The 22,985-nt window shown below is 38.9% G+C and overlaps 2 protein-coding genes across 4 annotated transcripts; one reads left to right on the top strand and one right to left on the bottom strand.

Moving 5' to 3' along the window:
- Positions 1-2,085: 2,085 nt before the first annotated feature.
- Snx27 (sorting nexin 27) lies at positions 2,086-21,775 on the bottom strand. Of its 3 annotated transcripts, XM_032440743.2 has the most exons (6): positions 20,812-21,775; positions 6,343-6,528; positions 5,447-6,282; positions 4,918-5,096; positions 4,750-4,849; positions 2,086-4,689 (listed from the first exon to the last, which is right to left on the bottom strand). In XM_032440743.2, the coding sequence occupies exons 1-5, from the start codon at positions 21,051-21,053 to the stop codon at positions 4,781-4,783; spliced, it is 1,512 nt and encodes a 503-aa protein (XP_032296634.1). In that variant the 5' UTR covers positions 21,054-21,775; the 3' UTR covers positions 2,086-4,689; positions 4,750-4,780. The 3 variants fall into 3 exon arrangements, with proteins under 3 accessions (XP_032296634.1, XP_070063282.1, XP_070063283.1); XM_070207181.1 differs by having other exon boundaries at positions 2,086-4,849; positions 20,812-21,774; XM_070207182.1 differs by lacking the exon at positions 20,812-21,775 and adding an exon at positions 6,611-6,724 and having other exon boundaries at positions 2,086-4,849.
- Positions 15,072-17,584, top strand: LOC6633260 (uncharacterized). The gene is made up of 2 exons (XM_002056848.4): positions 15,072-16,034; positions 16,709-17,584. The coding sequence occupies exons 1-2, from the start codon at positions 15,110-15,112 to the stop codon at positions 17,152-17,154; spliced, it is 1,371 nt and encodes a 456-aa protein (XP_002056884.1). The 5' UTR covers positions 15,072-15,109; the 3' UTR covers positions 17,155-17,584.
- Positions 21,776-22,985: the final 1,210 nt, after the last annotated feature.

Below are 22,985 nucleotides of genomic sequence, written 5' to 3'. Positions count from 1 at the left end.
GGAATTACAAGCGTCAGGCTATGAACAAGGCAAAGAAAGTTTGCACTTATGTCATTTAGTTCAAATTTAAAGGGTATGCAGAATGCGACTAATTTCTAAAATAAACCACGAACATGTGTTGCCCATATAGTTCCAGTCAACCAGCCGACGATAAGTTGATTAGCTCTATAGGCCAATCGAGGGCGTCAATAAAGCCCATTCGCAATATTATGCCCATAAATTTTGAAGCAGCTCTTCACACTGCCAACTAAAACGAATTGGATTGGAAATCGATTCGCATACGAAATGAGGGCCCAGTACGTGGATACGCGATGGACACGAGACAGCATGCAATGCGTTAATTCGAGCACGAGCAAGTCGTGAGGCGACACGAATGTCACAAGAGTAGACACGACACGCGTTCAGCCAAAGCCACAAACTGTTGGTAAATTCTGATGCATCGCTTTCTCTTTCACTGGCTCACTCTCGCCCTCTCTCCACTCGCACTTTCGTTTTCTCTCTCTAATTAATGGGGGTCAAGCACAAGTCGTGCGCGAAATTTCCAATAGCACGCAGCTGTTGGCGACTGTTTACGGCATTTAATTTGGCCCAGTTAATTGATTTATGCATGTGTTAAAGTTAAAATCAAATGCCAAGCTATGCATACCCTGGGAATCTTTGCTTATTCCAAACAGGCAATGAAAAGTTTACGAATGCGAGAACATAAAGAATACAGAAATAAACGCTTATGACCTGCTCTAGTCGCAAATGTTCTAGTTGAATGTTACAAATAGAAGAGCTTAAAGAATACAAAAATAATAGTAGGACTTATCACATATATATATATATATATATATATATATATATGGTAACTGCTTTCTTGAATAACTTGGGTGCTTATAGTTCATACTTAATGAAATTTGTAGGGATCGACTGTCATTTATATACATATACCAAAACGCCAGAGTTTATCTGCAAAGGCAGAGAGATTCAGTAAATAAAATACTCGATACGATGACCAGCATAGAAAGTTTATTGAAAAGAAAACAAAATTCAAAACTTTTCAACCACTTTCAATGGATATTAAAATGCAAATATTGCCAGCATAACCAAAACTTATCACGAGAGCGAAAACGTTTAAGAATGAGCGATAAAGAGGAATGGAAGAAATGCGGCACAAGATAACCCAAAATGAAACGGTTGAAACTCTGTTTTTTTTTTTTTTTTTTTGAAAAGGGGAAAAAATGCAATTTTTATTTTCAATAAATTGGTATTTTTTTTTCATTTTTCTTATATTTTGTTTTTAGTTGGTTTCTCTTTAGCGCTTCTTTATTTACTTTGTTTTTTGATTTCGTTCGTTTGCTCTTCGCTTTTTGTTGCCTTGTTACTGCCTGTACAGTAGTTACTCGCTATATGAAGCGCACGTTTTGTTTGCGTTTAAATATTTTTTTTTTAGTTTTTTGTTTTATGATAAAGTTGTTAATTGTTGAATTAGGCGCATATTTGTTGTAAATGTTTTTTTTTTGTTTTTTTTTTTTTTTTTATTTTAAATTTATTTATTTGTTTGCGTTATGTATATTTAATATGTAAGAAAACATTGATATTCAATTTGAAATTTTTACGTTTTCAAGGAATGTTTCGGCTTTTAATTCATTACGAATATTTGCTTGAGGTTTTGCGATTTTAATTTTGAAATAATTATGCTGTTGTTGCTGTTGCTTTTGTTGCTATTTAAATTGTACAAATACGAATACAAATGATTTGCTTATTAATTAAATATGTTAACATTTTGTCTATGCTTTTTGTTCAATTGTTCAATTGTTTGTTGCGGCTCATCAAATTTCTTTCCTGCACAAAAAAAAAAGTAAAGTAAAGGAAATGGAAAAGGAAAACAAACAAAACAAATACAAAGGCAACAAATATGTATATGTGTATATAGAATAGAATAGAATAGCAGAGCAGTTATACATAATTATATATAATTTATGGAGCAGTATAATAAACATATACATATAGATATACATATATAATAATTATGGAATATACATAGTTAGTTGTACAAACTAAAAAACGTAAAACGTTTGCTATAGGTAAATGGCCAAAGAGCAATGCGTCTACAAGAGTGTTTACTGTATTTTTTCAGATTTTGCTTATCGTTTTTTTAATTTTTTTTTTATTTTTATTAAATATATATTTGTTATTTAGCGATTTTATTTAAACATTCCGCCAGCGACGCTTTGTTCGTGTATCTCTGGGATACGCACATAAGAATGAGTGACAAATTACTTTGAGGCATTGTTCAGATATACACATACATATACAAACATATATATATATACATATACTTATACGCTAGCGGAGATTGCTCAGCTTGGCCAGGGTCAAGTTGTTTTTTCTTCAAATTGTTAAATATTCAGTTTCCATTTATTTTCGCTTCTGTGAAATTTGATATACAACAACTTTCCACATTTTTGGGTGGAATTTTCAAAAATCACGTCATGTCGTGATTTGGGATTTGCCATTCGACTGAATGCAAACTAATTTTCAGAGAAATTTGTTAAGATGCAACTTTCAAGCTCATTTTCAAATATCTATACAAAATGTAACTTGAGACGTCGAGAACACAAAGTTATTTAAACATTTCACGAGCGGAAAATGGGTGGAAAATCCACGTGTACAATTTGAAGCAAAAAAAACTTGGACTGGGCAAGGCCGACAAATGCCAGCTAGTTAACATACATATATATATATATATATATATATATATACATAATTTTATATAGATATATATATATATGAGACAATATAGCGCGTTATATTAAATTACATACATTGAATAAATATAATTATGACAAAACAATTGGACAAAAAAAAAAAGAAATAGACATACATACATAATAATAATAATCATATTGGTAATATATAAGCATAATAATAATTGTGTAAATTGTAAATATCACAAGCAGACGTCACTTGCATCGTTGATAAATATATAGATATATTTATATATATATGAGATATATGCATATATATATTATATATGTATTTCAATATATAACATATATATGTACATAGATATATATATACAAATATTTGTTTACATGTAAATATGTGTGTATAATTGTGTGTGAGTGTGTGTGAGTACATATAAATATAGTTGTGTGTGTTTTTGTTGTACTGCTTTCTAAAGTGTTTGTTCTTGTTTTCCATACAATCTAGTGTGGCTGTGTGTGTGTGTGTATGCCTGTGTGTATTACATTCATTGCTTAAATTAAGCGATTTTTGTTATATTTGCCGCTTGTTACAATAAAGCTTTATTTTGAACAACATTTTCTGTTAACTTTTACACGCACACGCAACACACACGCACACATTTGCTTTACATTTATCGCAATTTAACCAAAATGTTTTGTTTGTTGTATTTTTGTTGTTGTTGTTGTATTTGCATATTTAGTTTCAATAACTAGTTATAAACAGCTCTTAAGTGTAACTAACATTTTTTGCTACTAAAAAAATTAAAATTGAGTACATAATTTCAACATGTTTCGTTTTGTTTGTTTTGTTTCTTAATTTGTTTCTTGTTTTTACTACACATACAAATGATACTTCAGACAATTCGTACAGTTTTTATTATATATACTATATAGTATATATATATATATATATATATATATATATATATATATATTTGCTTGTATTTTCTATATAAAGTTCTATTTCATATGCAATTTATTTTGTTTTTGTTTTTTTTTTCTGTATAATTAAAATTGACTTTTTACATTATTTAGCAGCTATTTAGTTTTTCTTCTGCGACTACTAAAAAAAAGTTATATATATATATGTATAGGCATGTATATATGCGTGTGTGTGTGTGTGTGTGTCTGTATGCATTTTATGTGTATAGAATTAGAATTTATTATTTCTATAAATCATTTTTGTATTTGCTTTCTATGCTGATATTTTTTTTTTATTTTTGTAATTAGTTTTTAATGAGAATCATTTATTTTATTCTTTTAATATTATTTTTTTCTTCTAATATTTGCTTAATTGGTGCTTTGCTTTGTGTGTGTTAATGGGTGTTGTGTGTGAGTGTGTTTGTGTGTGTTTGTGAACACTTTTCTCTTCTCTTCTAACACTAAACTGTCTATCTCTATCTCTATGTGCTAAGGTGCTGTTAATAATCTTGAAACATTTTGTTGCCGCTGTTAACATTAGTTGTTAGCTTTTGTTTATTTGAATGTTGCTTGTTTAAACCCCGTTGCGTAATTTACAAATATCATAGTTACTCTATATATATATTCATTACAATATACATAAGATATAGCACTTACAACATAAGATTCTATTTCTCATTTATAGAGCTCTGGACTGTGACTGTGACTGTGGCTATGTTGGCGGAGGCATTCTTGGTCCTGGTCTATTTGTCTCACTTTCTGCTTAAACTAAACTCAAAACGGAAACGGAAACCGAAAACACGAACAGGCACAGGCACACGACAATACATATTGTATATATACACAATGACACACAATTGAGAGCTATAGAAACTTTTTTAAAGAATACACAAAATTTCAAAAACGTAACCTGCTAAATTTCAATTCTCAGCGTGTGTGTATGTGTGCAGGTGTGGAGGTGTGTGTGTGTGTGTGTGTGTGTGTGTGACTAAGATTGCATTGAGCCGCTCGCTGTGATGTTGTTGAGATGTTTACGCTGCAATATATATATATATATACGTGTATATATTATATATACTAATATGTGTGTGTATACAATCTTCCTTGCTTCCTTCCTTTCTTGCTTCCTAATCGCCGCTGTCCTCCCATTTGCGCTCCTCCATAATTCGATCAAAGCAGTCCGCAAGAAATGCGTGCTACAAGTGCAATGATGTATAACAGTTAGATGATGTATAACAGTTAACGGTATATCAATTATAATTACATATGGCGTATAGACTTTGACCCAACGTGCCGGCTTATCTGGACGATTGTACTGAAAGCAAAATGACATGGACTCCTCATCGCTCTCGGAGCGCGTTATGCTATCCCATGTTAGCTCCACCATTTGCGCCTCCAGGGAGCCATCATCGCGGCAGGCGTGGAGCCGAAAGCTTTTTATTCCTGCGAATAGCAATAAGCAAATAGATTAGTTCGCATTGTTTGACTGCTCTTACGAATATAATGGATGGAGGAAAAATAAGCGAGGAAGATGAAGGGCGCGAGAGTGAAAAAGGGAAAGTGAGACTTATAGAGCGAGACAGAGAGACTAAGAAAGAGAGAAAATGGTAACGAAAATTAAAGCTCCGGCAGGTTCGCTGTGGCCCTTACTTGAGTTCATGAGAATCGCAAAGAAAGGTGCTACTTTAAAAACATACTAAAATATATATACTAAATATACCACAACGTATTGTGTATCATATGATTCTGATTCTTTGCTTTGTGTGTTTTATTGGGTTGGATTTGCGACTCACCGACGGCGGGCACAACATGTCCCTCCTTGCGACTATCACAGGAGCAGTGCGGAAAGACGACATCACCGTAACCGGGCAGTGTGCGGGCCAGTGTTAAATAATCGTTGGCCTTTTTGGCATCCTGCAAGGCCTTCAGCTCATAGAGCCGGCCATCGGCCCGAATATTGCCTCGATTCACCTCATCGACCGCCTGATAGAAGATAAAACGTGCCGCCTGCTCGCCAACGGGCAGCTTCAGCTCCTTGCCGATCGAGAAGAGCCAACGCCGCACACAGAGGCATGTCGACGAGGCGGTGCTATAGTTCTGCACATAGAGCTGATGCGGTATCTCGTGCGGCTGTAGCTTGCGCTCGAAATTGTATTCGACAATCTCGAATAGATAGAAATATTGTTGCGTATAGGCTGTTAGATTGGCGCGCTGCACCAGTATCTCCCAGACGACCTGGGCAGTGGACGATTTCTTAACCGAAACACTGGTCACCTCATGATCGGGCAGCATAACCTTTATGTCCACCGGCGATGCGGATATATCATCCTCGGTATCGGTTAGAAAATCCTGCACAGCATCGCTTTCGGCAATTACGCGCACCGCGCACACCTTCTCCAGATACTGTTCGAGGCCGCGCCGGCGTGTGTCCAGCTGCTGTTCGCTCAGCTGGAATGGCCATTTGCCGGGCAGCTTCGGAAAGTTGAAGCCGCTGAACTCCTTGCGCAGCAGCGAATGCAAATTGGCGAACTCACGGTACCGACGGGAGCACAGCTGCCGTCCGGCCATATGGATATTGAAGACAATATAACGTTCACCATTCCGATTCACAATGCTGTAGTCGGGTATGCTGTAAAAGAGACGGGAATTTAGTCTGGCGGTGGCCTTCTAGTGTTTGGGTTCTACTCACCTGATGGGCAAGGAGCGCTTGTCGGAGTAGTCTATGTAGGAGTAGCCGGTTTGATCCTCTTGCGGCTCCAGTCTGTCGGCCTCCTGCTGTGTCACAGATATCACCGTCAGGGTCAGGCAATCCCCACCAGATTTGATCAGATCCACCACCTGCTTGTGTGTGGCGCCCTCCACGCTAACGCCATTGCTGCAACAAACGAGAGATGTCAGAAAATGAGTATATGCGATGATAATGCGATTGGATAATCCTGCTGCCCATCGAAACGTACCGCCGGCAGCGACGCTCCATGGCGCTGAGCTGGGCAAAATGCACGCCATGGAAGGGCAGCATTTCGAAGGAATCTATAATAAACTATGTATCTGAGTTGCCCACTCGATTGACAATCTTCAAATGAGCTGCTGCTTGCTGTTCGCCGATCCATTTAAGAGCCCAAGCGGAACGGAGACAGGGCGAGAAAGAGGGAGACAGAGCGAGAAAGAGAGTCTGATCCGATTGATCGCTTGGAACACCTTGTGGCTGGCTGGCACTTGGCACTGGCACTGATAACGCGCCGCAGTCCACAGACATACGATTCGGGTCAAGTTGAATTTGTTTACGATAAACTCGAGCATTTGCAATTGTTGAACTTATCAATGGAGCGCATCTACTCGAAAATAAAATATTGCACTTGTACAACAAATGAGTCTAATCCTGGCAAATCCTTCAAAACGATCTTCAAACACTATTTGTATTAATTAAGGAAACCAAATTTAGGTTGCATTTGTTGTAGAACGAAAGAAGGCGAGAAAGATTTAAATAAAATTGAAATAGAAGCAATTCGTATGAAAATCGCATGGAAAGGCGATATTTAAAGGTTAGAGTGAATGAGTGAGAGAGTGAAAAAGCATGACAATAAGAGACAGAGAGAGAAGGAGAGATAGATGTGTGAGAGAGAGAATTTAGAAAGTGAGAGAGTGAATGGGTGTAGGATTAAGCGGGAGAGAAGGAGGACGAGAGAGTGAGAAAGGAAAAGGAGAGAATCAAACTTAAAGGGAGAGTTATTGAGAGAGTCTTATTGTGTGAGAAAGAAATAAAAAGAAAAGAGAATAGCACCAATAAATTTGTATGAAATGTCCGCTGTAGGCCTTACTTGAACTCATGAGAATCGCAAAGAAGGGTGCTACACAACATAGATGCCAACTGGACGAACACATGTATATATACCTAAATAGTTGAGAGACGGCATATTTTACAGGAATCTTATTTCATTAATAAATCTATAGTACTTCGAAGCGTAACTCCTCTTTTTCGTTTTCGCAAACAGATTTTACGCTGAACACCGAACACAAGGCTTGTCAGTTCTCATGAATACTTAATCACATTTGATTTTAAAAGCCACGAGGGCATTCATCATTTTTGGCATAAATATGTTTGCCTGATCTCACACTTACTTATGTGCGCCAGATGGGGGATTTACCGAGAGATCAGAGCAAAAATTATGAAAATTATGAACTAATCTTGATACACAAAACAGTTTTCCATACAGCAAACAAACTTTCGACCAATGAAAGCTATGTGATAGATATAGTCGTCCGATGCGGCTAGTTCCGAACAGTTGCGACATATGCCCGGACCTGGGCACAGTTTCAAGAGTATAGATAGACAGGCTATATCCACTAGCCTAGTTCATGCTGATCTAGAATAAATACTCTATATTTGGTTGGGCATGTCTGCTGGACGTTACACACTTGATGACAAAATCAGAATACCCTCGGCGAGGTTCAAGAAAAAACGAGTTGACAAAGCAGCAAATGTGGATAACAATAATGTAATTGATTTTATTATCACATTCAGCGGCATTTGGCACTCAATAATATTATGTTATATTTGATTGAATAATTTGTGGCGTCTGCTGTTGCTGTTGCCATTTTACCCCCATTTCGCATTAGTTTTGATCAGGCAAATGCTTTTAGCAAATTCAATTGGCAATTGCATTCGGGCTGTCAAAGCGGCTGCTTGTTGCCTGTTGTTGGCTTCCTTCTGGCCACCTTTTGGGGCCAACTTTGGACGCGTCGAGGTCTGTGGCCAGGCCACAGACACTTCTTGTATATCGCTCTCTCCCTCTCTACCCCTCTCTCTCTCTCTGTGCAAGTGTGTGTGCCTTTCCGGTTTGACTTTTGCCACCGCAGCACAAATAAATAAATCGCAGCTATCGTTTGTTGTCGTGTCGTTGCTGACGCACAGGGACAACAACAACAATCTGACATGACTCACATTCAAGCATACCTAACATACAGACTTAAACTATGTGTGTGTGTGTGTGTAATACTACACGTATATCTACATTAGCCCTGTGTCCGACTGCCTAGATACTCTCTAATTGTTTGCAGCTCAAAGTTCACGTTAATAAGTTAACAAGAGCTTTAACTGAGCTACCAATCTTTAAGAGTTAAACAGTTAAGTGTCGTTTGGTTCAGGGTTCGAACCAGCTGCCTGTCTTAACATTTAACACTAGGAACCCAGCAGCTGGTTCAAGTCAGAAAAATGCAACGTTTACTTATTTCGATAGAAGGTTCGGTTCATAATACACATTTATAGGAATAAAGAGTTTGAACCAGCACGGCTCAAAGCAAGTTTACAGCCCATGTTAACATTATGTAGCTCATGCCTTGACAACAACTCCATATGCAGAGTGTGTCAACAAACATCTATTAACGACTGTGCGGCGTTGCCAGATGCGCAATGTATCATTAAACTGGTCACACTGCGCACTGCATTGCCAAGCTGGTCACACTACAATTATATCAGTTATATGCCCATTTAACAGGCTGTTTAATTGATTGTAAAACTTTAAATGACAGCTCAGAGTGTAATCAAGTGCATTGCAATTTGACAATGCATTAAAAGGCAGCTGTCAACTTTGACATTAACATAAGCAGGCTTTACTTTGATATACATATAACAAATTTATGCACAAAGCAAGCTCAACAATGAGCAGCAGGCAACTGCTTTAAATGATTGTTAAGTTAACTTTGACATTAACAAGAGCTAATTGAATTTGCAACGCAATTGTTCAACTATTTAAAGTATCTGTTCGCCGCGACACCAAAGCTAATATGCCTTTCATATGGACACAATCACGCTACCCAAGCGAACAAAAAAAAAAATAAAATAAAAATGTAAAGAAATAAAAGTGCAAGAGACAAGCGCAGGCTGAGATTAGGACAAAAAAACGCAGACACGAAACCAGTTTCAGGCAGCGCAACCCAACGTCTAGAGAAGACATCTACTAGACAAGAAGCGCAAAGAAGAGCTCAAAAGATAACGACAACACTTTTCGACTGCAGAGGGCGCTGCTTGAACTCTTTAAAAAGAAAACCAAAAAAAAAACGAATCGATTCCCAGAAATGCATTTAGTGAACTATGAAAATAAATTAAGTGTTGCATTGGTTCACATTCAGCATATATTTACGCCAGGGCTGCACACGCAAGCAAAGTTGGCTGTGGTTCGGTTCACGAACCAGTTCTTTTTGCTTTTAGATTCGGTTCGTGAGCCGGATTCATAACATTCATGTATCTTCTTTTTTTTTGGCTTAACTATTAAGAGTAAAATTTAAGACTTAACAAATTGTTTGCAATAAATCATTTCTTCTTCTTTTATGATCACATTTTTTTGTTTTAATTATGGTAAACACCTTGTTCAAGTCCCGGATTAAAAACAGTTCGCTCTCGAAGTAGCCGAAGTAGACCAAAACGTAATTATACGGGCATACTCTATGTAAGTACACTAATATAAATATACCCTGTAAAAGTAAGCTGTTCTATATATTCGAACCAACCAAAACAAACAGGGTTTTGCATTCTGGTTTATTCTGTTGTATCTTTGAGCACTTCTTGAGCTTGAGCTCCACCTCCTTCAGATTATGCCCCTAAGAGTAGCCCCCTCTTAAGAGTAGAACTAGCTAGTTGCAGGGTATTTCGCAGTCGCATATAAAAAACAATAGCGAATTCTTCTGCTTCGCACATGCTCAGCTTCGGCCGATAACAGGGTATTAGATGTAATAATATACTCTGTTGTGTGCAAATGGAAATTAAAGTGTGCTGTTTACTTGAGCCCATTGAGCGGAAAATTTGCCTGACCCATTGTTAAAGTACATAAATTTGATTGACATTACTTTTATCCACAATTTCTTTGTATTTGCCTTTGTTGCTGCGACCTGAGATATGGGCTTATGTCTGGCTTAACTGGTGGATGCCAGCTCTTAAATGATATTATTTAATTTAGTTGCTTAACTAAATAAAAATCGAGTATCTTGAATTCCAAAGAATGCTTAAATATTTGCACTAGAGCTAGCTCTTGATTGCATCCAGTCTAAATATTTATTGTTTATTCTATGTTTGCAACATTTTATAGCTTCCATTTGCGAATATTTTCAATCAACACAAAATTCTTTTGCATGATACCAAATAAATCTATGAGCAAATAATTTCAACAACAAAAATATATATATATCTAGAATTAGATAAGTTAACCAGTTGATGTGCATTTGGTATATATAGATTTTTGAAATGTTTGCCATTAACCATGAAGTGCAAAGTGAAAATTTGTTCTAGTATACCCCACAAATAATACCCTCTAAAAGCAAAAGCTAAACAATTTGGTATTTTAAATAAATTTACCCAAAATACATCTATTTTATATACCAAAGTTTCTGGCTTTGATTTAGAGACTCGGCGCTTAATTGGAGCGATTCTACAAAAAGTTGTTCCTTAACTTTCTCGGAATATGTTTAGTATATTTTTAGTATTTCTTTTTAGCATGACGAACAAAGCGTATTTGGGCACACATCTATTTTATATGCCAAACTTTCTAGCATTTACTTTTCGAGACTCGGACTCGGAGTATATTTTCATTAACAAGCTAACTGTTTCTGGAAATGTTTAGTATATTTTTAGTATTTCCACCTAAGGAAGACAGAAACCAGTTGGAAATATGGCTATATCGAGGCGTCTGTAGATAACGAACAGGATGTATGTATTCCATATGAAACTAGAGGTGCCTTCAGCATAAAACTACGGAAAGGGCATTTAAAGCCGGCAAATACCAAAAGCTTAAAACCTAAATGAAAATGGAAACCTGAAAACTTTCGTTTTGATATCCAAACTGAAAAACTAATCCAACTTTATCGAAGTATTTGTTGATGCCGATCAAGAAGAGATATAAGTACTTTATGGGTTGGCGGTGTCGTCTCCTGGAAAATGTTATCATATTGAGGAGCTAAAAAATACCAAAAGTTGAAGCTAGTCAAAATGAGCTTACAACCTAATTCATATTGTAAACTTAAAACTTTGAAAGCTTTGATTTATCATTGAAGAATCTAATCAATTGTATTGAAAAGGTCAAGTTCTCTAGAGTTCGACTCTATTTACCTTACGACCCCCCCCCCCCTCCTTCGCTCTTGACCTCTTCTTCATGCGCTACAGCGTTGCCACCTGACCTCAATCTTACTCGCCCCCCTCCATCCCTCTGGCACACAGTTCATTAAGTAATTTTGGGCAAATTTGTTATTTTATTTTTATGTTGCACATTGTGTCTATTTCCTAGGAAAAAAAAAATAAAAATGCTTCCAAAAAAGAAAAACCTTAACCCAAAGCCCCAAATTCAAGTCCGGAAACCACAAACTCATCAACTCAGCCCCCCCCCTCCCGGCCCAAAATGTGGGCGGACTTGAGAAGCAGCGAAGCGAGCGCTGGCACTTTTCCTGCCCAACCATCCAGTGACGCAAATCTATTGATTATTCTGGGGCATATGCCACAGAGCAACAACAACAACAACAACAACAGCGACAATAATTTGGAACATGGAATAACAACAGAACATGAACAGAACACAACCACAAGCACAAATTTTGTGGCAACATTAAATAAATTCAAATGAAACGCGACAACAAAATATAGAAATTGCTTGAGAAGTCAATACACTTACAGATCTGTCAGGTATTCAAAGTAAACACAAATTAAATACTAGAATATAATATAAAAGTATTTAAATTTTGTTCTCAGGGCTGCAAGACAAAGTTTGAAACGAACCGGTTCACTTTCTACCATGACTCAAACCTTCAAACAAACCAGTTATACAAGTTATCCAATCGAACCGAAACTCGAACCAAATCATATTTTCCCCAGAAAAGGGGTTTGCTTTTGAGCCAAGACGCAGACCCAATCATTGCTCTTCTCTGAACATATTTGGTAAATGCTCATCTTTAATAATGCGAAAGAAAACTAGTTCACGTTTTGAATCTAAAGGCAGGTCGCTAGTTCAAAGCACATAACAAACTACCTGGTTTTTCTCAGTGTATTCTACTTACTACACTTCTCAAATGCACAAAAATAAGCGAAGACCTTAAATCGTTAAATAATCGATGGCATTTCAAGTAATTCTTTCAGCGCTTGAAAAAGTTCACGTATTGAAACTAAAGGCAGGTCGCTGGTTCAAAGCACAAACCAAACCATGGAATCATTTTTTTCAGTGTACACTTCTTACACTTCCTTAAAGCATAATAATAATTATAAGCGAACAGCTTAAACAATTTACTTAACTTTTAAGTAACTCTTTCCGCGTTTCCAATAGCTCTAAAAGCAGGTCGCTGGTTCAAAGCACACAATTCCCACTGCCCGCACATCGTAAATGCATTATAATAAAAAGAATAATCGAAGCGCCAAAATCAGTTTATAATCGATAAGCCGTTAACTTTTAAGTAACTCTTACACAACTCTTCCATGGAGCAAGAGCAACAATGATTGCTGACACAGGCAAACAAATTAAACAACTTTAAGCCAGTTAAGCCAGTTAAGCGCCAGCCGTGGGCAACCCTCAGAGTGCATAAAGTTTTTATACCCTGAAGCCATTCAATGCGGCCAGCGAGGGTATATATAAAATGAACAGGCGGAAGGCAGAAGTCAGCCACGAGCCCACAAAGCCCAGCTATGCCAGGTTTAACTAGCTTTAACTATATTTGAAATTCTATATACATATATATATTTCGCTAAGTCAAATGCCTAATTTTTTTTAAAACTTCTTTTTATAGATATGCCTGCTGCTTTCTTTATATCGATAACAATCGATTCTTGAGGCACGCTCTTCTCTTTAGCACAGCTCGAAAACTTTAAGATCTAGATACATAGAAGGTCGTAAATTTCATATATATATGTATATTCCCCATATATAGAATTATTTGAATACTTCTTATATAGAAATGGTAAATGCTTAAGAATATGCTATATTCAAGCACTGCAAATTGTATAAAGATCGGACTTCAAGCGCCGAAGTTTTGGCATTTGCAAAGTGTGGGGCGAGTGAAGGAGAAAGCAAAGCGCTCTTTGGCTTAGGGTATTTTGCTAGTCGAGCAAACCCGACCGGAGCACTCTTGACTTTTATAGTTTGGCCAGAAGAAGAACGAAAATATTGTCGGTTAGATTCAACCCTAAAGCCAAACTATTAGATGTGGATTTTAGTGTTGAACGTTCTTCTTGTTGTTGTTATTGCCGCTGGGCCAGAATAGTTAAAGCAATGTTGTTGTTGTTGTTGCTATTGTTGTTGGTTGCTGGTTGCTGCTGGCATTGTTGTCGTAAATGTTTTAACGAGCCACACGTCGAACAACAAGAAATGAAAATAGTTCATAATCCTCATTGATTGCATTGCAGACACCCCAACCCACTCACAATCACCCACAATACACACACATACGCCCACTTTCAAACAATGCAATGCTAAGTGGCAAGTGCAGCAGCAACAGCAACAGCAACAACAACAACAACAATTACACAGAAGCAGCAGCGGCAGCAGCAGAGGCGGAAGCAGCGGAAAAAGCAGAAGCTCAGCAAAAACCAAGTGCAATGTTGAATGTCACACACACAACACACATGCAACACACACACACTACAACACACATACACACACACACAACACACATGCAACACACACATGCAACACACACACACAACAACACACACATATTATCCATTTAAAAGCTTTTTACTTAACATTTCTCGAATTTTTATTTTCTAAATATATTTTATTTAGTTTTTATTAACTTATTTAATACGAATATTAATTTATATTTTTTGCCAGTTATTTTATTTATTTAAATTATTATTTTTATTTTTTTTAAAAGCATATAGTTTTTTTTAAAGCATCTCCGACCCCATAAAGAAAATATATATATATGTTTTTGATCTGGATCGATAGTCGAATCAATCAATAGACTTGAATTTGAACTTGTGAATGCTCTGAGTTTGTTTCCGATAAGCGATAACCGATAACTTGCTCGAGCAATCGATAAAAATCGATATCCAAATTATGTTTATCTCATTTCTTATGTTATCAGAGCTCTGGTCACCAAATTTGACATGTAGCTTCTGGAATATCCTATATATATATATATATATATCAAGTATCTTTCAGAAGAAATTTCAGGGAGAGTGTACCTTTCGAGATTGACGGAATTTCATAGAGAAGCAGACAAAGTAGGGTATCTCCACGTTGAGACAGCTTGGCAGCCAGACTATTGAATTGTTTTGATGAACAGCGTTGTCTATATCAGTCCGATCGGTCAGATAGGCGAATGCATAAATGAAATCCAAGCAAACAAAGGAACAATGACAACTTTTGGACAATCCACTTGGCCTAATCTAATCTGCCAGCGAAGCTTAGCTAAAAGTCAGTTCTTTGTCAGAGTTCTTTGTCGCCGATGTCGGCCAGTTGAAAAGTTGCCAACGTCGCGAGAAGATGAAGTGCTCCAATTGCTGGCAATTGCTGGCCGGTTTGATGCTGCTGCTGCAGCTGCTCCTTGGCTGCGCTGGCCTCGAATGCTATGCCTGCGACTCGGCCGAGGATGCCGAATGCGCCACCCGGCCGGGCCAACAGCTGGAGGTGGAGGAGTGCAGTCAAGCGAACGACGAGTGCGTCACATCAATTGCGGCGGGCGTCACGAGACGCGGCTGCCTGCGACGCCTCTATCCCAATGGCTACTGCGCGGAGCCCTGCGATCGCTGCACGAGCAGCCTGTGCAATCGGCATGTCTATCCGACGGATCGATTGCGCTGCTATCAGTGCAGCGGCGCGGCCTGCATCGATGTGAGCGGGCGGCCGGAACTGTTGCTGCCATGTCCCGTTTACAGTGCAGAGGATCGCTGCTATACGAACATTGTGCACTTGGACAACACGCAACGCGGCTGCGAGCACACGAATCTGCCCGCTGGCTGCCCGCACGTGTGCCTCAAGTGCAACTACAATGGCTGCAATGCGGAACGCACCGTCACCGAGAGCCGCTGTCTGCAGTGCACGTCGAATCGTCTGGCGCCGAATGCGGACTGCCAACGCGAACAGGTGCCCGCCGTGGCGGACAGTTGTGCGCTAAGCAATGCGACGGTGACGCAGTGCGTCAACAAGGTGATGCTCGGTCATCGGGAACGCTGCTATACGCATCGCAACACCCAAACGGAGGTGCTGCAGCGCGGCTGCTCCACCACGATGGGCTTCTTTCCCACCGGCGAGCTGCAACAATGCTATGGCGACAATTGCAATGCCCAGTGCCTGGATATTGCCTGTGCCACCTGCAATTCCACCAGCGATCCCAATTGCCGCACTGGACACGCCCTTAAGACTGAGCCGTGTGCTGCGGGCACCACTGCCTGTTATTCGTGCGAGCAAGGTTAGGGTGAGTCCGGCGCTGGTACAGTCGCTGAATCAGTTAATTGAACTAGTTCCAACTGTGAACCAAATTGTTTTTGAGCTTATCAAGTTAGCAAATTGTCAAGTTAAGATAGATTCCTTTAGTAGCTCCTTATATGAATGAGTTAAAGTTCAATGAACTAGTTCCAAATATGAAGCAAACTGTTTTGTACTTCCTTTAAGCTTATTGAGCTAACAAATTGTCAAGTTGAGTAACATTATTCTAATCGCTGTCAAGTTAAATTAGTTCAAGTAAAATGAACTAGTTCACATGGTGAACCAAACTGTTTTTTCTTTCCATTCTTCGAGCTTTTCTATTTAACAAGTTGTCAGATGAAAACACACTCTTCTAGTTGACATTAAGCCAAATGAGTTATAGTTAAATGAACTAGTTCCATGTGTGAACCAAATAGTTTATGTCTTTCGTTTGTTTAAGCTTTTCAGCTTAACCAATACACTATATTCAATGCTTAATGAGCTCTCAACTCAGTTTTATTTCACAAAATAAACCAGCTGCAGCCAACTTAACACACACATCAGCTTGCGGTGCTGCCAGATCGTCATTTTCTTAGCACACTTGAATGTGAGCTGCTTAACCCAATTGTTGCACAAACTTTGTAAACAATTTGATTATATTTTTTTTTACTTCCGCAGATACGCTGCTGCGTCGCGGCTGCGCCGATGCGAATTTCGTGGCCGGGACAGGTGAGGCATGCCAGCTGTGCCGCAGCGGCGACGGTTGCAATCGTTGGTCCGTGCGCAGTTGCTATCGCTGCAATTCGCAGGAGCAGGGCGACGACTGCGCCGCCATGGAGCAGCCCAACGCGATGACATTGAGCAACTGCAGCAGGCCGACCGAGCTGTGCGTCAGCACGATAATCAACCGGCTGCAGTTGGTCTACACGGTGCGGGGCTGTGCGGACGAGGTGCCCGAATGCAGCGCCAATGATCCCTACTGTGTGCGCTGCAATGGCAGTCTGTGCAACAATGCGCCCACCAAGTGGGCCGCGGCCCAACAGCTGCAGCTGACAGGGTTAGGGAAGGGGGCGGCCATGGATTCAGCAAGGGGCGTGCTCGAGCAGCTGTGGCAGAATCTATGAGTAATTAGCCGCAACAAAGCAATTATTTGAAAGCATTTAGATGAATAAACAATGAGCGACAAATATTTAAACACAACTAAGTAGCACGCCACCCCCCTCCCACCCTAACAGCTGCAGCCACCACCCACTCCACTGAGCAGCCAAATAAAGCAGAAATGTTGATAAGCCCGATGCGGTCGAACGGATGCGGAGGATGAGAGGAGGCGGCGTTGGCGGTTGGCAACCGGCACAAAAAACGCCCCTCGGAAGCGAAGGAGAGACAAAGAGAGAGAGAGAGAGAGAGAGAGAGGGAGCGGTCGCTGCAAGAGAACAAGAGAGTGGGTGGAGAGAGGCACGCAATAGCAACAGGGCTGGACAAAACAGGGCTGGACAAGCAGATATCAATTGAAAGCTGAGTTCAATTAAATAAGAGTATTATTTACAATTTAAATATATGTATGTGCACGCTTCGATGCCATTTAGCTCGAAATTCAAATAATGGAAAGTTCGTCAAAAACAGCATTTTAAATAAATCTTGATCTATGAAACTATGTTTAAGTATTTCATAATATCTATAAATTGACTAAGGCCTCAAGAAATATATCGATTCAAATAATTGAACAATTTGGATATTATTCATGGAAAATAATTTGAATAATAAGAATATATAAATAATTTAGTTATTAATCATGAATAACATACTTATTAATATATGTATTAAGTGAACTGGTTCATTTGAACGAACTCGACGCCCCTCAAACCCCATAGTAGCATTTGTGAACCAGTTCAAGCGTGGTTCCCAATTGAATAAGTCTATAACATATGAGAGATTTGTAAACAAACTTAGCTATTTTTCTTGAATTGCAAGGCATTTTTAAAATGTTGCATTCATTTAAATTCTTTGAAATCGGCAGTTGGCAACACTGGCTGCATATATATTCACGAACTAGCCGTGCGATTGAACTAGTTCAATAGGGCTTTCTGATCTAAATGCAATTGACCAGCGTAAAATAAAAAATAAATTATAATTGTGATTATATGGATGACAAATTCCACAGAAACAAACATTCCACGCACATTTATTACGAGTTTCCTGGTAATTTGCGACATTAAATACTTTAAATACCGAAACAAAAAATAAAAAATCAACAACAAAAAGTGAACGAAAAACACAAATGAACCGTATTAATTCTGTTTGGCACATTTGACTGAATCTATGCGAACGAAAGAGACTCAAATTACAGTTGAAAAAATAAACAAAATAATAATAAAAAATAAACAAAAATAAATGCAAATGGTGACAAGAAATTCTCAATTTCGTTCCCAATTGTACTGGACGCAACTGTTATTTATAAATAAATATATTTATATATTTATAAATACGCATACAAAACTGTTGAGAGATAAGCAGACTTTGCTTTATCAAGGTGCAGCTTAAAAGTTGAGTTATTTGATAGTAACACGGAATACACAATGTATACAACATTCACATATCGAAGCGAACTATTCACGGTTCACGATTTGTAAACAAACATAGAGCACATATCTCTATGTACTTATATATGCAAAGTTCGGTATGTGTAGACAATGCTATAAATTAATTTCATAGAATTTCCCATTTCAAAAACTATATAATCCTGATCAGGAAGTTTGTATATGGAAATATTCTAGCCTAAATACATAATCTATGGTCTATAACTAAGTAGCTATAACTATTTGTATGGTATGGTACTTTCAGAAGACTTTGCTTCATTTATGCGAATGGTTAAAAACTTTATAAAGTTGATATATTCTTGATCAGCTGCAGCCCTGCTTGTCTGCGAGAACGTCTCGATCACGGGAGTCTTGAAATCTTAAATCTATTATATTCTCTCATATGCCGTACACAAAACAAGTTTATTATTTTATTCAATAATTTACTCCAACCCTTTTGAAACTTGTTTTCGTGAGCATAATGCAAATATTCTGAGAACTACATTTGCAGAAATCAATTTCAATTTTTAAATGACTTGCAATTTCCTTAGAAATTCCAAAAAACAAAACAAACAAACTCGGAATGTAAGCATCGATGCAATTCGAGAATAAATTTCCCCTGCTCTGCCTCGAGCGACGTGTTCCAGGGTATATTCAAGTTGAGCATACTCCAATCAGAAAACCATCCACTTTATATGAACCAACAGATTTGCTATTTTCCTTTTTATTCGAAGATAAGCGCACAGAACGTTACAAAAAAAAAATCAAAAATCGTTTACTAATACGGTTTCTGCGAGCAAAAGTTTTGCTTGCGAACAAACAATTACCGCAATTGAAGTGCATATCGTCTTTTTGATTAACCGGTTCGATTTTGCATTTATTCAATTAACGAATACAACCGATTTGAACCGGTTCAAATGCGACAAATATTATTATGCACGCATTTGAAGCGACAACTTGAACGTGAAGCTTTTATTACCGTTGCTTTGCTGCACACGTGCACCCAAAACATAACTGTTATGATTGTTCTACCGTTACGAGCGGATAATCAAATGATGGGCGCTACAACAACAACAACCGCAAACAGCCAGCTGCGTCCCAGAGGGAAGTGCCAAAAAATATAAGTAAAATATATATATACTATATATGCATGCAAAATAAACATTTGCCAATTTGCGGCGTGTGTCTGCGCGGTTTACGCTGCTGCGCCATGTTGTGCTGCAGTGTGGGTTGGCGGGGGGGCGAGGGGTTGTGTGCGGGTTAACTGAACGCTGCCAACGATAATTAAGTTGTTATCCGCCGCGCAACGAAACTGCTGCTAAATTTATTAATTGAATTTGTGCGCAGGTTTTCGCAGGTTTTCCCAGTTGCCACAGAGCGAGCCAGATATAGAGACAGACGGACAGAGAGAGAGAGAGAGAGAGAGAGAGAGAGAGAGAGAGAGAGAGAGAGGGGGAGGGAGCTAGAGCGGGCGGGCTGGCGGTCGGTCGGAAAGGTTATCAAAGCACGGGCGTCCACAAAACTCAATTATATGCAATGTGTTTTGATTGATAGCATAAGCGGCGAGGGGCGGGTGCAGCATTTGGCTGTGCGCCGATAACACAAATTGTCAAAGATGCAAAACAAAAGCTTAGCGTTGAGCAGGAGCAAGTTTTGCCAAAGAGAGAGAGAGAGCGAGAGTGGAGTGACATAGAGCGAAAGACGGAGCGAGCGCGACATTTTAATTAGCTTGCTCTGTGGGCGTGCGTGTGTGTGTGTTTGTGTGTGTGTGTGTGTGTGTGTGCATGTAAGTGTGGCCAAACAATGGCATAAATATTACGCCATTACAACTACAACAACAACAACAACAGCACATAGTAGAAGAAGCACACCGTTGCCAGATATGACGCCGACAAAGTTCAGTAACAACCCTCTCTCTCACACACACACACACGCACACGCACACATATGCACACACACAACGTTTATTGATTGCAGGACTCCCAAGCCGCAGTTTTAAGTTTCTTTTCCATTTCGAGTGGAGCCGTTTTGTGGGTGGGCTAGACAACTCGCACGCTCTCGCTCGCTCTCGTGTGTTTCGCTGACGTTGCGGGGCAGGGCGGGGCACGGCAAACAGGTCAAACATGAAGGAAGTTTCTTCATATATCTATTTTTTTTTTTTTCATTATTCTTTTTGTTTTTACGCACTAACACTAGACTACTTACACCTCGAGTATGCGATCGCCTTTCTTGATGCCAGCCTTCTCGGCGGCGCCGTTCTCCAGCACAGCGCTAACATGCTGCAGCGGAGCGTACAGTTCACCGTTAATAGAACGCAATTGTCCGCCCTCGGACACCTGTCCGCGCACATTGAAACCGAAGCCAGTTTCCGTCTTGTAGATGGTAACGACGCGCGGTCCATTCGCGGCTGTGATGGTCGTGCTGCTGCTGCCGTTGTTTTCGCTCATTGCTGTGCCGCCGGTACGCTCCAAGAAGAGCACAAACAACAACACACACGCACGCACGCACGCTCACTCACACAGCACACACACACACAGTGGCACGAGACTGCCGCTGCTGCTGTTGTTGCTGCCGCTGCTGCTGCTGCTGCTGCTGCTGATGTTGTTATTTTACACAATTTTGCTATGTTTTTGCGTAACTTTTGTATTTTTGCAACTTCTTTTTACACACAAACATTCGCGCGCGCACACACACTCAACGTAACCGAACGTGCATGAATATAAATACAAAAACACATATACAAATACACATACAGGCAAAGGCAGGCGGCGACGGCAGCCACTTTTACTTTCCGCAAACCATACAAAAAAACAACAAAAAAAAAAAAACAAAAAAATAATAATAATAGTAAATAACACGGAAACTCGCAAAACGCAGCAACTCGCAACTGCAACTGAAATTTGTATCACACGCCGTTTGATGAGTGAATTTATGTGCGAGTGTGCGTGTGTGTGTGTGTGTGTGTGCGTTATGGGGCTAGCGACTGCAATTGAATATGATTTGCATTGCGTTTAATGTTAACAGCAAACAACGTGCGTAGTGCACATTAATTTTGCATATTGCTTCTGCTTTCCTTAATTCACTTTTGCTTTTGCCTTTGCCTTTGCCTTTGCCTTTGCCACTCGCCCAACAACTGTCAGCCGCTAGTGTTGGGTTTGTCCATTAGGTGACTGTTTGATGAACTAATCTGTGCAAATGAACTGCCTCACTTTTGGCCGGTTCATTTCTGGCGTGAACTGCGAGTCAGTGTTTAATACGACAGAATGGCAACGCTATGTGACGTTGCGAAGGACGCAAAGTTGACATCAAAAATTGTACAATTCATTGAATTTCGCTAGAATTATTTTATAATTTTTTTTTTTTTTTTTAATTTATTGTCTTAATCATAATATTGCTTATTTCCATTACATATCAAATACCAACTCGATAGTTTGGCTGACAATTATTGATCCGATGAACCAGTTATCGATTGCAATCAGCTGTATTGTTGCATTGTTGCATTTTGATTTTTGAAATTCTATATCACACCTTACAGCTGCATATAAAATAATGCAGCAAGTTTTATTAAAATACAAAACGCGCGCCAATTAATCGATAACATATGCCTGAGATTTTTGAACATGTTGCGAATATAACCTAAAAAATTTCAGATTCTTAAGACCTGAAAGCTGCAATTCAGATAAAACTGTTTTGTGTGTCTTATAATATAACAAATAGCAATACGTGTGGCATTAGGGAATTATTTCCAAAAATGCTGATCAAAGAAAAATTGTACAAGATTTGCATGATCATATTGATTTTATAGATTGTTAAATTTTATATATATATATATATATATGTTAATGTTAGTCGACAAAAATTTTGATATTTCGCCTTGAGTTTATGATCTAACATATGCCTTCTGCTGTGCTACTCAATAAATAATACAGTTATTTAAATGCTAAACCAAGTTTATCGTCCATAAAATTAGGTTATGTTAGTCAAATGTGTAGTGGTGGGTGGGGGGGGGTGGGTGGAGGGCGAGTGGGGACTGTGTTTACACAGGGGCGCATTCATATCATACATGGGCTTCACTGCCGCGGCGCAGCCCACCAAGTGGGGGTCATGGCAGGGGCGGTATGTCGGGGACAGAGGGCAGAAAATAAACAATAAATAGTTCGACAAATTTGATTAGAAGAAAACGCCAAATGGCACACAAAAAATAAATTGTAAGCAATACTTTTTATTTAATTAGCAGCCAAATGTCGAGCTGCTGTTTGTTGTTGTTGTTGTTGCTGTTGTTGTTGTTGTTGTTGCCTATGAAATTTGTTAAATATGCTATTTTATTAAAAATAATTCATGTGCTCGAACGTAACATAAAACAGGCACACGCACAATCA

This window comes from Drosophila virilis, chromosome X (genome assembly GCF_030788295.1).
Source record: "Drosophila virilis strain 15010-1051.87 chromosome X, Dvir_AGI_RSII-ME, whole genome shotgun sequence".
NCBI classification, from domain to species: Eukaryota; Metazoa; Arthropoda; class Insecta; order Diptera; family Drosophilidae; genus Drosophila; species Drosophila virilis.
Note: the sequence above shows the minus strand (reverse complement) of the source record. Positions and strands in the feature narration are given on the sequence as shown.